General features: G+C 37.1%; 1 protein-coding gene across 1 annotated transcript in view; it reads left to right on the top strand.

Annotated features, from left to right (window-relative positions):
• Nucleotides 1-13,495, top strand: part of SLC26A7 (solute carrier family 26 member 7) — a 69,485-nt gene that overhangs the window by 17,941 nt on the left and 38,049 nt on the right. Inside the window, exons 3-4 of the mRNA XM_040586680.1 lie at nt 3,536-3,708; nt 12,102-12,266. Of these exons, the coding sequence (XP_040442614.1) occupies nt 3,536-3,708; nt 12,102-12,266 (338 nt within the window). The remainder of the gene's footprint in view (nt 1-3,535; nt 3,709-12,101; nt 12,267-13,495) is intronic.

A 13,495-nucleotide genomic window follows, 5' to 3' on the forward strand; every position in this document is an offset into this window, starting at 1 on the left:
TGCTAGTAGCACTGAGTTACTTGCTTACCCTCAGCAGAGCCAACGGTAGCTGCAAGCCTTGAATGGCTTTGATCTCCTAATAGGTTGGTGAATGCTCTGACTCCAAAGAAACCAAATTATGGATGGAAGTTAGAAATAATACTCACGAGATCGAACCACAAGCACTTCAGGTGTGCAGAAGTGGGCACTTGGTGGCCTCTGAAGTTCTCAGGAAGGGTGAGACAGGCCCAGTAGGACTGGGTGAAGGGAGGCAGCCTCTGTTGTTGTCAGAAGATTTTAACAGGGAGGAGGTATGTTTTCCTTGTGAAGGAGGAAAACTGCTGAAAGGAGGAAAGATGGTTTGGGGTAATCACACACAAAATTAAGTCTGCAGAATCTGATTGCTTGAGTGTATGCTCTTGAGTGTATGCAATGTTTTACTAAGAATTTAGCCACATATTTTGAGCACTTTTTGTTCAAAGTTGCTGTTAAGTTATTGAAAATTGCTGAACAGCTATAAATAGTCTTAGAGAAAGAGGAAAGCTGAAGGTTTGTTTTCCCTAGAAGCACAGAAAATATTTGAGTCTTTTGGTGTTTGAGAAGGATCTGTGAATGCTGTTAGTGATCTGATGCTATAATGAGTGATAGAATGTATTCAACTCATGTAAAAAAAGAGAAGCGTTCCAAAAAAAGTGAAAATTTAGAATCTGGAAAGTAATTTTGACTCTTGAGTAGAGGTAGATTAGTATATTTATTAAAACATGAACCTATGTTAAAAAGCTGTTTCAAAATGAATGATTTAGCAGTGTATTATCAATAGTTTGTTGGTGTAAGATTATTAGGAAGACAAGAATCCATCATATGATCATATGCAGGAAAACAGAAAAGTATCTGGCTGACACAAATTCTAGTAATGAAAATGGATGATAAAAAGGGTAAGTACAAGCTGTTAAGTCTGATTTTTATTCTTGGGAGGGATTCCCACTCAGAGAATGATTTTCTGAGTCCCACAGGTCCCTGGTTGTGGATTCCTGTACAGTCCTTGGTGTGGAAACCTGTTCCTTCCACAGGTTTCTATTACAGAATTTAATCTTAAGCAAAAAAAAAAACCCAACAGAAATGTTCTCTTGTAGTCACAAAGATTTTTTTAAATTAAATGTCTTTGACATATGTTGTTGGTCCTTTCAGTAGAAAGTCTCATGCATTTGTCCCATCAGCCTTGGTTAAGGTGTTACGGTGTGCAGGTTGAACTGGAGCTATACCACCTGCCTCAGATTGCCAAATGCTCCATAATTACTCATGTACATTGATGACAATCTCTTCGCCTGCCAGCATTTTCTGTAAGGTCAGCAGGGCTCTCCATATGTATACGGGCTATAAAAGTGCCCTTTGTTAGTGAAGTCTGCCATGCTAATATGAAATAGAAAATTCATCAATGGCCCAGTTTTGTCAACTTTTACTCACTTGAAATGTCTCTTCTGTGAGATAGATGATTTACTTTAAAAGATTACTCACCTGAGCAACTAACCCATACACCTTTTTGTTGACTGTTTTTGGTGTAATTGAACTTGAGGCATCTTCTGAGAGCGCTTCATCTGTCATCATACCACATACAGCTCTTTGATTTTGGATAAAATTTTATATAAATTGTTTTCAAATCCAATTTTTTGTAAACTTTTTTGTTGTTGTTGTTAACGGGCAATCTGAAGAGAAAAATATACAACTATCCTGAGCGTTGCTTGAAAAAAAAAAAAAATTATAGGCCCAGGTAAAATGTGTATCATGATGCAAAAAAGAAAATGTGATCAAAAAAAATCCTTCATGGTTCAACAGGATAATTAAGGGGGATGTCATAAGGAAGAGTTTAGCACTTGAAAAACGGAAAGCTTGGACAAATGAGATGAGCAGGAAAGCCATGAAATGTAACAGGTCAAACATATACAGGAAGTTAGAAGGCTAAAAGAAGGGATTTGAAGAATGCCATGGAGAGGATGATCCAACTGTTAGTTAAAGGTTCTTCAAATACAACTACTTCAAGACTTTGGGAAGGAAAGTGGTAGGATACCTTCCTGACAAAGGTGTAACAGGGACATTCTGTGACATGGTCACAGAATTGTCAAGTTTCCAGTGTAATTTCACTGTCAGAAAGTCTTTGGAAGGTACCCTGGGAACTGCAGATGTGCCTATAATAAAAGTAAGAATTCTGAAATATATGTATAATCAGAGTTCGTTGGAGAGAAGTTAATATGACTCCCGTAAAGGAAAATCCTACCTCACTAACCTCCTAGAGTACTGTATGAGTGTCAGGAAGCACATCGGAAAAGGAAATACTTTGAATGTAAGATATCAGAAGGGTCAGCTACTGATAAGGTTCCACACCAAAGGTTACTAAAGAAACTAAGTTGTCCTTGTGATAGAAGAAAAGTCCTTTATTAATTATTAGCAGGTTAAAGGATAAGAAGCAAAAGGTAGGAATTAGTGGTCATTTTTCATGGTGGAGGTGTCCCTGGTAGGTTCCCAAGGAATTCATGCTAGGAGGTTTATTCTATGAAGTCTGAGGTGAAGGTAGAACTGTGTTCACTGTGCCCTGCAACAGCAGAAATAAGGAGAGCTCAGTGACATGGGAGAGGCATCACTTTAAAAGGCTTTTACAGTATAGATTAAAGAAAACTACAGCAGATGATGAACTTCTGGAACCTGCTCCCAGAGGACATTGTGGAGGCACAAAATACAAGCAGGTTCAAACAGAGCTTTGACAGATACGTGAATGCTAGTCCATAAACAAAATCTAAAAGGGATAGATAAGGATACACTTCCCTGACACAACAGCTATGGATGCTGGGAAATTATGAGGGGAATAGTCTGCAGAAAATGGCCAGGCTTGTGTGCTCTCCCTGGGTAACACCTCTGATTGCCACAGCTGGAGGCAGAGTACTGGGCAAGATGGATCATTTGTCTGACACAGTAAGGCATTTTTCACGCTCCTAGATCTCTGCATGAATGTGTTTGTGCTTTTTTATATTGAATTACCATCCTTATTTATCTGCGTGTCATTCAACTTGCTTTACCTTTCTCAGCAAATAAAAATTTCTCTCATAATCTGCCTCCATTTCTTAGAGTGCAGATTGATGAGGTTTTGAACTTGCACATCTGCTAACTATAATGGGCTAGGTACTGTATATATAGCATGAATTAATTGCCCTAGAAATTTGAATGGTAAACATTTGGGATTCTCAGACGAAAAGCTGTTTCATCTCATCCAGGGTGAGTTAAAAGCCTTTCTGACAGCTTGAAGTAATTGTGGGTTGTGTTCGAACCTCTTTTGTTAACATGTCTAAATTAATATGGTCACCAAAAAATTTACATTTAAATTGTCTGTACAAATGGTATTTTACATGAAGAAATGTGTGTTACAAGATTACCTTAAAAATTGTTCTTATCGTGACAGGGATGCACAACAATGGCACTAACGGCCAAGTTTTGAGAAAGAGACAGTGAGTGATGAGTACAGACAGATACAGAATTACTGGTGACTGATGTGTGGCTTTTTTTGTAGGTACTTTTGCCTTGACTTCCTTAATATCAGCCAACGCAGTTGAGCGTCTCCTTCCTTCAGTCAGCACTAATTTCACTACAAACAATAATTCAGAAGTTTTGGGCCTATCTGAGTTTGAAATGCAGAGGATTGGAGTTGCAGCAGCAGTTTCATTTCTGGGAGGAATCATTCAGGTCAGTGGCACACACACATTCTATATGCTACTGATGCATTGCACTGGTGACAGCTATGACTTTTGTAATGCTTTTTTTTTTTTTTTTTCACTTTTCTGAGAAAAATGAACCATGGATCTGGTCCAATGTTCATGAATGATGAAATTAATGTGTTTTAAAAATTTGCTGCTCCTTTTTTGAGATGTAGTATGAAATTTAAATGTATACATGCTCCTAGGGTGTTGCAATATGAATTAAGACCACATTCAGTCAGCTCTAATATAATATTAAATTGCTGTTGGTGCCCTTTTTCCTTCTCCTTCAGAAAAAAAAAATCATGAATCAGCTCCTGGTAAGCACTGACATATTCCTGAGGTTTTCTATTGCTCTTGGCTTGAAGAGAAATACTATACAATATTCAATAATTAAAAACAGTAGGGAAAACATCTTTAAATTCTCTTTAGAGTTCACACACCCATCATTAAAGCAAAATAAATTAGTAAAACAGATGTCTTTAAGTGATTCCCCAAAGCTTATTCAAATGATCAGAGGTCTTTTAAATTTCTTCTCTCTTCCTATTCTGACCACAAGTGCTGAGTTCCTTTATCCATTGCCAGTTGCTTAGGTCTTCAAAGAAGGTTTCCCTCTTTCCTTGTAAATATTAAAATGGAAGAGATGTTCCAGCACTCAACATTGCAACACCTCCTGGGTAGAAACCTTCTCAAAGAAACCCAGACCCCTGCGCTCGGTGCTTTGAATCCCTCTACTGTGCATGGATGAGCGAAGGAGCCTGGAATGGGATCTCCAGTGGCTCACATGCTTGGCAGGAACTGGGGCATATGCTTATGTTAGTCAGTAGGAAATATCAGTAAGCATGATGATTTCTGTAGCACTTGTTTTCATTCTTTTATTGGTTACAGAACTATGACTTGGGGTAGCAGCATGAGGGAAACCCTATAGACAACGTATGGAGTAGAGCTGGTGCTCATTGTGCCTGGCTGCTGCATGTGTTGTCCCATTGCACCAGTGTGTGCAACACAACACTACATCCATATGCAAGGTGCTTGCAATAACAGAGTCCTTTGAGCATACACAGAGCTCTTCATGTGGGAGTGCTGCCTTCACAGCCTGACAATCTCCTACGTTGCCCCCAGAGAGGCCAAAATGCCTCAAGTGGGAAGTTGGTGCCTGCATTTGATTTAACTTCAAAACCTGATGCAGATTTTTTTTGCTTGGCTGCTGCAGAATCCCATTAGGTGTGTAAATCCTCTAGACTTCTTACTCTTTCATTCTGAAAAGTTCTGCTTTTTCACATGCCTCCAGTCACACCAGCTGACTCATCTCAGCCTATGTCCTGTTTAAGCCTGATTGGAATGAGAACTAGAAAATACTCTGCTTGCATCTTCAAAGTGGGTCTGATAGGAAACTGGGCTATGTGCATGGGCTTCTCTCCCAGGTCAGTAATGCCACTTGCATCAGAGTCATGCTAACAAAACTGGTGCTTGTAGTGCCATCACTAGTCATTTATGTGAGTTTAATGGTTAGAGATGAGATTAAAATACTTCTTTCCTAGACGAGTGCCTTGAAACTACTGATACACAATACGCAAGTAAAAGTCTGGATCAAGGCTGTGATTAAGGCTGACCTTGTTATCATCCCAGGTGCTGCTAAGCATTAGAATCCACATTTCTCATCATGATTCCAGGCTCCTGGCTAACAGCTGCTGCAGTTCCCAGATAAGGTGACAGGGCATATCTTACTGTTAATGGGGAGCTAAGTCAGTGACCTGCTTCTACCTATCATGTTAAACTAGAAGCTAATGAATAGCCTGGAATAGATGTGGTATTCTGGCACAAGAGGAATAAGTTGATGCATTTTGAGGCAACAGTTTTCCATTGAAGACACAATGAAATACACAAAGTGGAATTGTCAGTGTAGTTGACAACTAGTTGGGATGGTACTCCTCTGTGAAGGGAGCAGATCTGAGCTATGGTGTCTACTGTTTCATTATTCTGAAAAAAGTCAAAATGCAGTGCTCTAACCAGCTGCTAACTACACAAAGATGACTGATGCTATGACTATTCCACACCTTGAGCAGCTTCCACACAAAGGATGAAACGTCCCTCTCCAAAACAGCTGGTTCCATCTTAGAAATAGTAGGCAAAGACCTGAACCTCCTTGGCCACAAAAGCAATTTGACAGTATTTTTCTAGTACCCTGGCTAAGTACTTTAATCGGCAAATAATGCTAAAGAAAAGAAAGGAAAAAACCAATACAAAATAGTAAGTCATGGAGGGAAGGCAAAGGCAAGAGATGCGTTTTTGTGATTAGCTGCTGTTGCTTGGCTTGTATTTTGTGAAGCCCATAAGTGTGCGCTTGTGTGTGAGGCAAGCTCTGAGCAGGCTTTGTGAATCTCAGTGCCATCTAGGTATGAAATAAATTAGAACTGGTTTCTGATCATCACATAAGAGTAGGTGGAGCTTATAGGATTTGAAATTTGGGGCTTAGCTGTTTAATTTTTTTTCAAGTAATCGATTTCAGATTGCTAAACTACTTTTTGTATCTAATGTTTGAGGAAGTGTTCATAAAAGAGGGAAGATCTTCAGTTATCTTAAGAGGCATTCTGATGAAGATAACAGTATTAAAATAGAAAATAAGCAAACATAAAATAAGACCTGTAATTACCAGAAACATTTAATATAATGCATTCACAGACATAATTTCATTTTTAAAAGCAGAATGGAAGGTATAGTGCAGCATTTTTTATGTTTGTGTAACATACATAAAAAACATATAAACAGGGCATGGAAAGCTAATCAAGTTAATGGAATTATTCCCTGATATTAAATACCTCTGAGGTATTGATGGGGAGAGGAAATGGCAGAACATAACAGATGCCTGTGGAAGAATTTTGTAATTAGAATTGGATGATGCCTTTATAACATTAAAAACAAACAAACACCTCAAAAGAAAGGCTTTTAGGTAAGATTTTCCCCCCCCCATTATTATATTACATGTGCAGGAACGCTTGCATAAATATAGGTGTCTATAAAAAACATCAATATACTAAACTGAAATTCAACATTAAATTTGCTGAATAAACAGAGGAAAGCCACTTGCAGTTCAAAGTGAGAAAAAAATAATGTTCATCCTAGAAAAAAAAGGCTTTATTCTCTTAAGGACTGCAATGCTACAGACTTCAGTTGTGCTACTCTGCTGTAAATGAGAAATAGGTGGTTATTGCATTCGAGTCTTCTACAGTTTCATTGGTAAATTTTTCAGCTACTGCATTATAAAAACTTACATTTTGTTTCTAATTTGTTTCTAATATACAGTATTGAAAATAGAAAGTATTTCTGGTTATCAGGAGAACAAATTTACATGGTCTATTATCAGTTTACTTAGTAACGAATGAGCACATTTGAAGATGAAGTGTGCTTTTGCAAGGTTAGTATTCATGTCCAAAGATTTTTTTCCCTGTGGGGAAAATTATGCTGCACTATTCTATGTTACACAGAGTTTTTCATGAGGTACAAACATGAGCCTTTATTATACAGTGATAATCAGGAAAAGAGTTAACTTTTCTTTCGCAGTGGAAATAACTTCTTGCAGGCTTATTGAAAAATACAACTGGGCTGGATGGCAGTCCTGGTTCCCACAATTGTACAGCATGCTACATATTAGTCCAGAAAGACCATAGAAAGAAGTCTTCTACAGGTCCCGGAGTGAGGAAAGGTCACTCCACACACCACCGGAAGCTACCAAACACTCTCAAGCCATCCAGAATGAACTTCAGAGCTGCATTTCGGAAGACCAAAAGCTAACAATTAGAATGTATATTGAAACAGCCTGAGAAGAATTTTAAATGGATGACTTAGTTAAGGGGAACTGTCTGTGTCTGACTGTTGTCTCCAGGTGGTCCATAGATGTCTTCACTTTTGCAACCTCTGATTTTGAGATAACCGATACAACATACTAAATGAGAAGCTCACAGTCTGCTCCCCTCCAAGAGAGATTCCTGATGGCTGACCTTGTTTTCTTGGCCCATGCAGCAAATTACCGGAAAGAATACCACCACTTTTTGTTCATTTTAACAGTGAAAAAAAGTTGCATCTTCCAGAACATTGAGTTTTGAGAGGTTTAAAATCTATTCTCTAAAACTGGATACAAGCAGCGGGTAACACGATATCAGCCTTTCAATTACTGTGGACAAAAAGTTTGACATTAGTGATTCCCAAAGAGCTGTTAAATGATAAAAAATTTTACTGGCCATAAAGTTAGATTGACTACACAGTGAGAGTGGAATTTTAACAATAATAAACTAAGCGTGTTGTCATGGGAAGAAAGTATTGAAAGTGGACAAGAACCAAAAGGGCTTGAATTAATGAACATAGAGGGCTTTGCTTTTTTCAATTACTCATTTCACTTCTCCTGGCTAAAACCCTGTTCTCTTCTTCTACTTGTCAAATTCCAGAACAGTAAAGACAGCTGCAGGAAAAGGTTCCCTGTGTATTATCTTTCTTCCATTCTAAACTTTAGTTTTCAATATTATTCTATATTTTTGTTCAGAAATCTCACCTTCCACCATTTCTGTCTAATCACTTGGTTTTATAACTTGTTTCCATGACTTTTTCTCCTTTACTGTGCATTAACTCAAGGCAGCTTTTCCTTACTTTCTCCTGTGTTTTATTCCTTTCCCTGACAGCTCCTGATTTCATTCACATTAATTTAATCAAGAATGTCTACCTGGCGAAAGCAAAGTTCATCTCAAGAAAGCTATTTCTTAATGAGCCTTTTTACCTAGTATGATGTACTGGAAAAGCTGCACAAATAAACTAGTTATGTGCCTTTCAAACCGTTTTTGTCACTATAATTGTTCTCTCTCTAAAACACTCCTTCATCCCCTAGAAACTGAATTTTGAAAAACAGACAATTCTGGAGACAATCTGAAAATATGCGAAAATTTTCTTTCTTTTACAGTTTAAGAAAAGCCCAGTATTAGTATAAATAACGAAAAGAGAAACCCATTTACCTTTGACATTATTTTATTTTTTTTTTAGTTTTTGCTGTTCTGACACTTCACTGTCAGTTTTCCCTGTAGTTCATCTGTAGAAGGAAGAAAAATCATGCCATATATCAGAAAATAAGATGGAAATTCCTCAAAACTGAGCATCACAACCACAATGAAGATAAAGTAGATTGTTAGAAATGTCCTTAAGAATATTTTACTTCCTACATTTTGGTTATTGCTTAGTGGGTGAAACATTTTATGACATAATGCAATGTGATGCAATTTTATGCTGTCAGCTCAGCTTAGTTTCAAACGGTGTTTACCCAAAAAAGCAGTGGCAGCCAAGCTATGTGCCTGTTGCCTGGCACGGAGAGTTCACTGGAGAGTCAGTCTGGGCCTGTATAAATGCTAAAAATTTTATCTGTCAAGGAAACTCACATGCAACTGGATTTGGGAGACTGGTTTCAGAACAGCTTCTTGCCCCATCTTGATCTAAGCAGTTTCTGTAGATGACTCATGTTGCAAGGACAGCAGGAGTTTCTCACAGCAGCTTATGCTGACAATCCCACTCTCCTCCCTGGGTGTTTTCTGTTCTGGTGCTTCATTATTAGATCTTCACCATGGAAGATACGTGGATGCACATTATATTTATTTAACTAGAATGTAAATAAATACTAAGATGTACGTGCTGATGAAGCTTTTGTTTCTGGAGCTACCTTCTGTAGTAACAGGCGGGAATCAAATGTAGGCTGCTGCTTGTTTAACTGAGTGGGTGCAGAAACTGTCTACCTGAAACCATACTCACAGTTTGGATGTAGTTTACATAACCTATGGTTATAAAAACCCAATAAAAACTAGTTTTGAAATATGACCTTCTAGTTACTATCTGTGAAGCATCTCCCTAAAATAAAATGAAGATTTAAAGTGAAAAAATGAAAGTTAAAAAAAAGAAGTAAATATGAGTGGTGCTGAAGTTGTGAAGTCCTGCAATCATGTTTCCATGTCACTGTAATTCACCATAATAACTTCATCTGAAATGCTAGTATTAACTAATATTTCTCTGTGACATTATGTAGTTCACAGAATTGTCTCTGCGGTTTTGATTCCACAGCTAAATAAACATCCATCTCATTCTCTGGAAAACAAGCTATTACACAGTTAGAAATTTTGCATCCATACAATGCAAACTGATCTTAGAAAACAAACAAAAATTCACTAGGGAAGGGAGAATTTAATTCTTATTGAACTTTGCTACTGTGAAAAATGTTCTAAATACATGAATAGATGCACTATTAGAACAAACATCTAAACAAAATATCTGAAGTTAGTAATTATCAGTTTTAGGCCCAACTAACTAAATTGTTACTTACTGAGGGTAGAACAGTAATTATCACTATTGGGGTCCAATCTTGAATGGCAATCGATATTCTGATTGTTCGTAGTACAGTGCCATTCACATGCTATTAGGGGGAATTAGAAAAAAAAATCTCAGAATTAATCTCTCAGATGGAAGAGGAAATTGTTCACTAGAGCTTTTTGTGGTAAATTAAAAGCCACTCACTTTGGTATTTTTATATCTTTCGTGCTATTATGGCTCACTGAGTACAGGTGAGGTTCATGATGAAAACACAAATGGTGTTCAGGTATAAAGAATGATAACATTTAGAATTATTCTTTTAGCTTCAGAACAAAACAAAATAAAGCAAAGATGACTGTCACATATTCCAAAAGGATGATATTTAGTATGCTAAACACAAAATAATCCTCTTAGAAAGCATTGTAATGAACAACTTTATGCCAAGAACATGTACCTTTTCAGGCATAAGAATAACAAATGCAAGACTATAGATGTATGAAACTGTTTTTTTATCTAATGAATCTGCAGAACTCATTTTAAGAGGAGATGATTTAAATATAACTTAATATCTTAATATGGATCTGAAAGGGATTAATTGTTATGCAAACCACAGTAGCACCTGTAGGTATGTAACAACCTTGGTCAAGGAATTAAGAGGTGTCAGATCTCATTCTTCAGAGGAAAAGAGTGATTGCCGTCTAGGATAAGGGGAGAAAATGCAGCAGGACACAGTAATACCTTGGGTATTTGGCTTATATTGCTACAAAGTATCTACAATAGCTGTAGATTCAGCTGTAGTCCAGATTCCTGGACTACAGAGGAATGTTATTCTTTCATTATATGCTTGTACTCTGAAATAACTTCTGTAAAAATTGCAACAAAGCTGAAATAATCTTCAAGGTCAAATACAGATGAGCCAAAGCCTGCTCTTCTATTTCTAGCAGAGAAATCCAATTTGTATATGTGATTGTGTTTATGAAATTGGACATTGAAGTTTTCTTCCTTTTTTAAGTGTTCTGACTATATACATATATTCTACTTTAAGTTAGGTCAAGCATTTGCCACATGCATAGGAAGCAGATTTTAAAGGTCTTTAAAATAGTTTACTTTTACTATAAGTTTATAAAGTTTGTTCATACAGAACACATAACTATATAAACATCCCTTTTTGTCTGTAAAGAAGATAAATATTTTTATATCCTCCACCATGTGAAGCAACTTCTGTTGCTTCCTCACCTGGATACCTGTAAACCCAGACACCTCAACATATGAAGCTGGTGTAACTAGAGGTAGTGGACTGGTGATACTTGATGTATTTGATATTATGATATTGCAGCATGAGAGCATCAAGTATCATGGTATATTGAACTGTATGTGCAGAGTCAGTGGGGTATCAGGAGACTAAGGGTCCGCAGGAGGAGCAAAGCAGTTGTGTGACTGCATGAGAAGGAAAACTGATGATGATGCAGCCTGGGGTGGGGCAGGGCTCTGTGGGATGATGGAGCTCTCACCATGGACTCATCGCTCTGTAGTTTTAGCACCTAACACATTTTGTAGCTGTTGAAATTACTAACATTGGGAATCCTGGTATTAACGTGCTGGCAGTTTATAAGCTGGACAAAGATATACGGCCCTTTGCCTGTGCAGGCTGAATAGCACTGGGGCAGGAATGAGTCTTAGTATCACCCTTGCCTTTTGAGTTGCTTTACTTCATGTTGCTGTGTTGAGCTGATGTTTTTATAGTGTTTCTTGTGCTCACGTATTTAAGTGGGAGAGAATACTAAGCATTGCATGAAGACAGTTTCTCTGATCTTCTTTTTTTACTAAACTAATGTTAAAGTCTGGTAAACTAGTGATGTGAGTAAGGTAAACCCACAGAGCTTCAGTGGGTTCTGTTTTCAGGTATTGTTGTCCTTCAAAGGATTTTTGCTTCTTATCTTTATCTTATTTATCTTACAGTTTATTAAAAGGACGCTGGCACATTTTCCTATCACCAGGAAGCTGCATTTTATTGTAATTGCTGATACTCGTACCTTTGCCTTTTAGGTAGCAATGTTTATGCTGCAGTTGGGCAGTGCCACTTTCTTGTTAACAGAACCAGTGATAAGCGCGATGACCACGGGAGCAGCTACACATGTTGTGACTTCACAAGTGAAGTATCTGCTGGGAATGAAAATGCCGTATATATCAGGACCACTGGGATTTTTTCATGTGAGTTCAGTAAAAGACATGGGTTATTCCGTTAGCTAATACGTTCTTAAATAACTGCACTATTTGGCTATATATAAGTGTAAGAAATTTGTTAGGCATATGTGTGAATGAATGGAAGATGTAATATCAAAATGTTAATCTTGCTAGGTCTGTTTGTGAGAACAGATTAGGAAAACCTGATGAAGAATTAGCAGAAATGGGTCTTCTTTTGAAAGGATACAGTAATCAATTTGAAATATTTGTATTACAGCATCAATGATTACATTTATTATCCTGAGCAATTACACACTTTAACAGGGAGGATTAACTCTTTCTGGATCAGCATGTGGGAGGGATATGTCCAAACACCAGTCCAAACATATTTTCTTCATATTTTGCTGAATGACAGCTGACAGCTTATTTTGGGGTAAAAGGAAAATAAACCATGATTTGTAGATCTCCTATGCAAAAGTTACCTTACCTATGTTACTCATTGCTTTATGACATGATACTACTTTGCCAAAAACACAGAAAATGTACAGCTTTAAGGTATTTTTTGTACAATGCATACAGCCTTTCATACAGTATCGTGATTACTCCCTTTGGAAAGTAGATATTGTTGGCTGAAACCTTAAAGGGCCAAGCTGTATAGTCTTATTGCGTAAAAGATATAAGAACATATTCTTTATGGTAACTTATACCAATAAACCCTGAGTTTAGGTGCTGTGAGCATAATCTCTTGGCAGAAGCATTAGTTACAAGAGTATTTTGTTACAAAAGCATTAGTTACAAGAGTATATTGCAAGAGTATTTGTCAAAATGGTATTTTGCTCATAATAAAATTTTATTTACTTGCTGAGGTGAGATTTAATTGCATTTATAGCAACAAATGAATTGATTACCAGATGAAGTGAGGCTTCGTCTAGTTAGCCACTAAATTAAGACACCTTATTTAAAAGCACTATATTTTCTTGTAATGCTGTGCTCTTCATTTTTTCCTATTATTTGGGAGGATTTGTTAATGTGAACTCTGTGATGAGAATATGTTGGGTTTAGACTGCTATTTCATAATATTTTATAAATTTGATAACATTTCTTATGACTAATCCATTGGTAAGTTTTTTACAGGACCAGTTTATTAATGAGAATCAGGAGCATGCAATAAATAAAATTTATTTATCTTGACAAGTTATTTATCTTGTAGGGACATAACTAAAAGTGTCATAGCTATTTTTATGAGTAGTCAGTTG

This window comes from Falco naumanni, chromosome 3 (genome assembly GCF_017639655.2).
Source record: "Falco naumanni isolate bFalNau1 chromosome 3, bFalNau1.pat, whole genome shotgun sequence".
NCBI lineage: Eukaryota > Metazoa > Chordata > Aves > Falconiformes > Falconidae > Falco > Falco naumanni.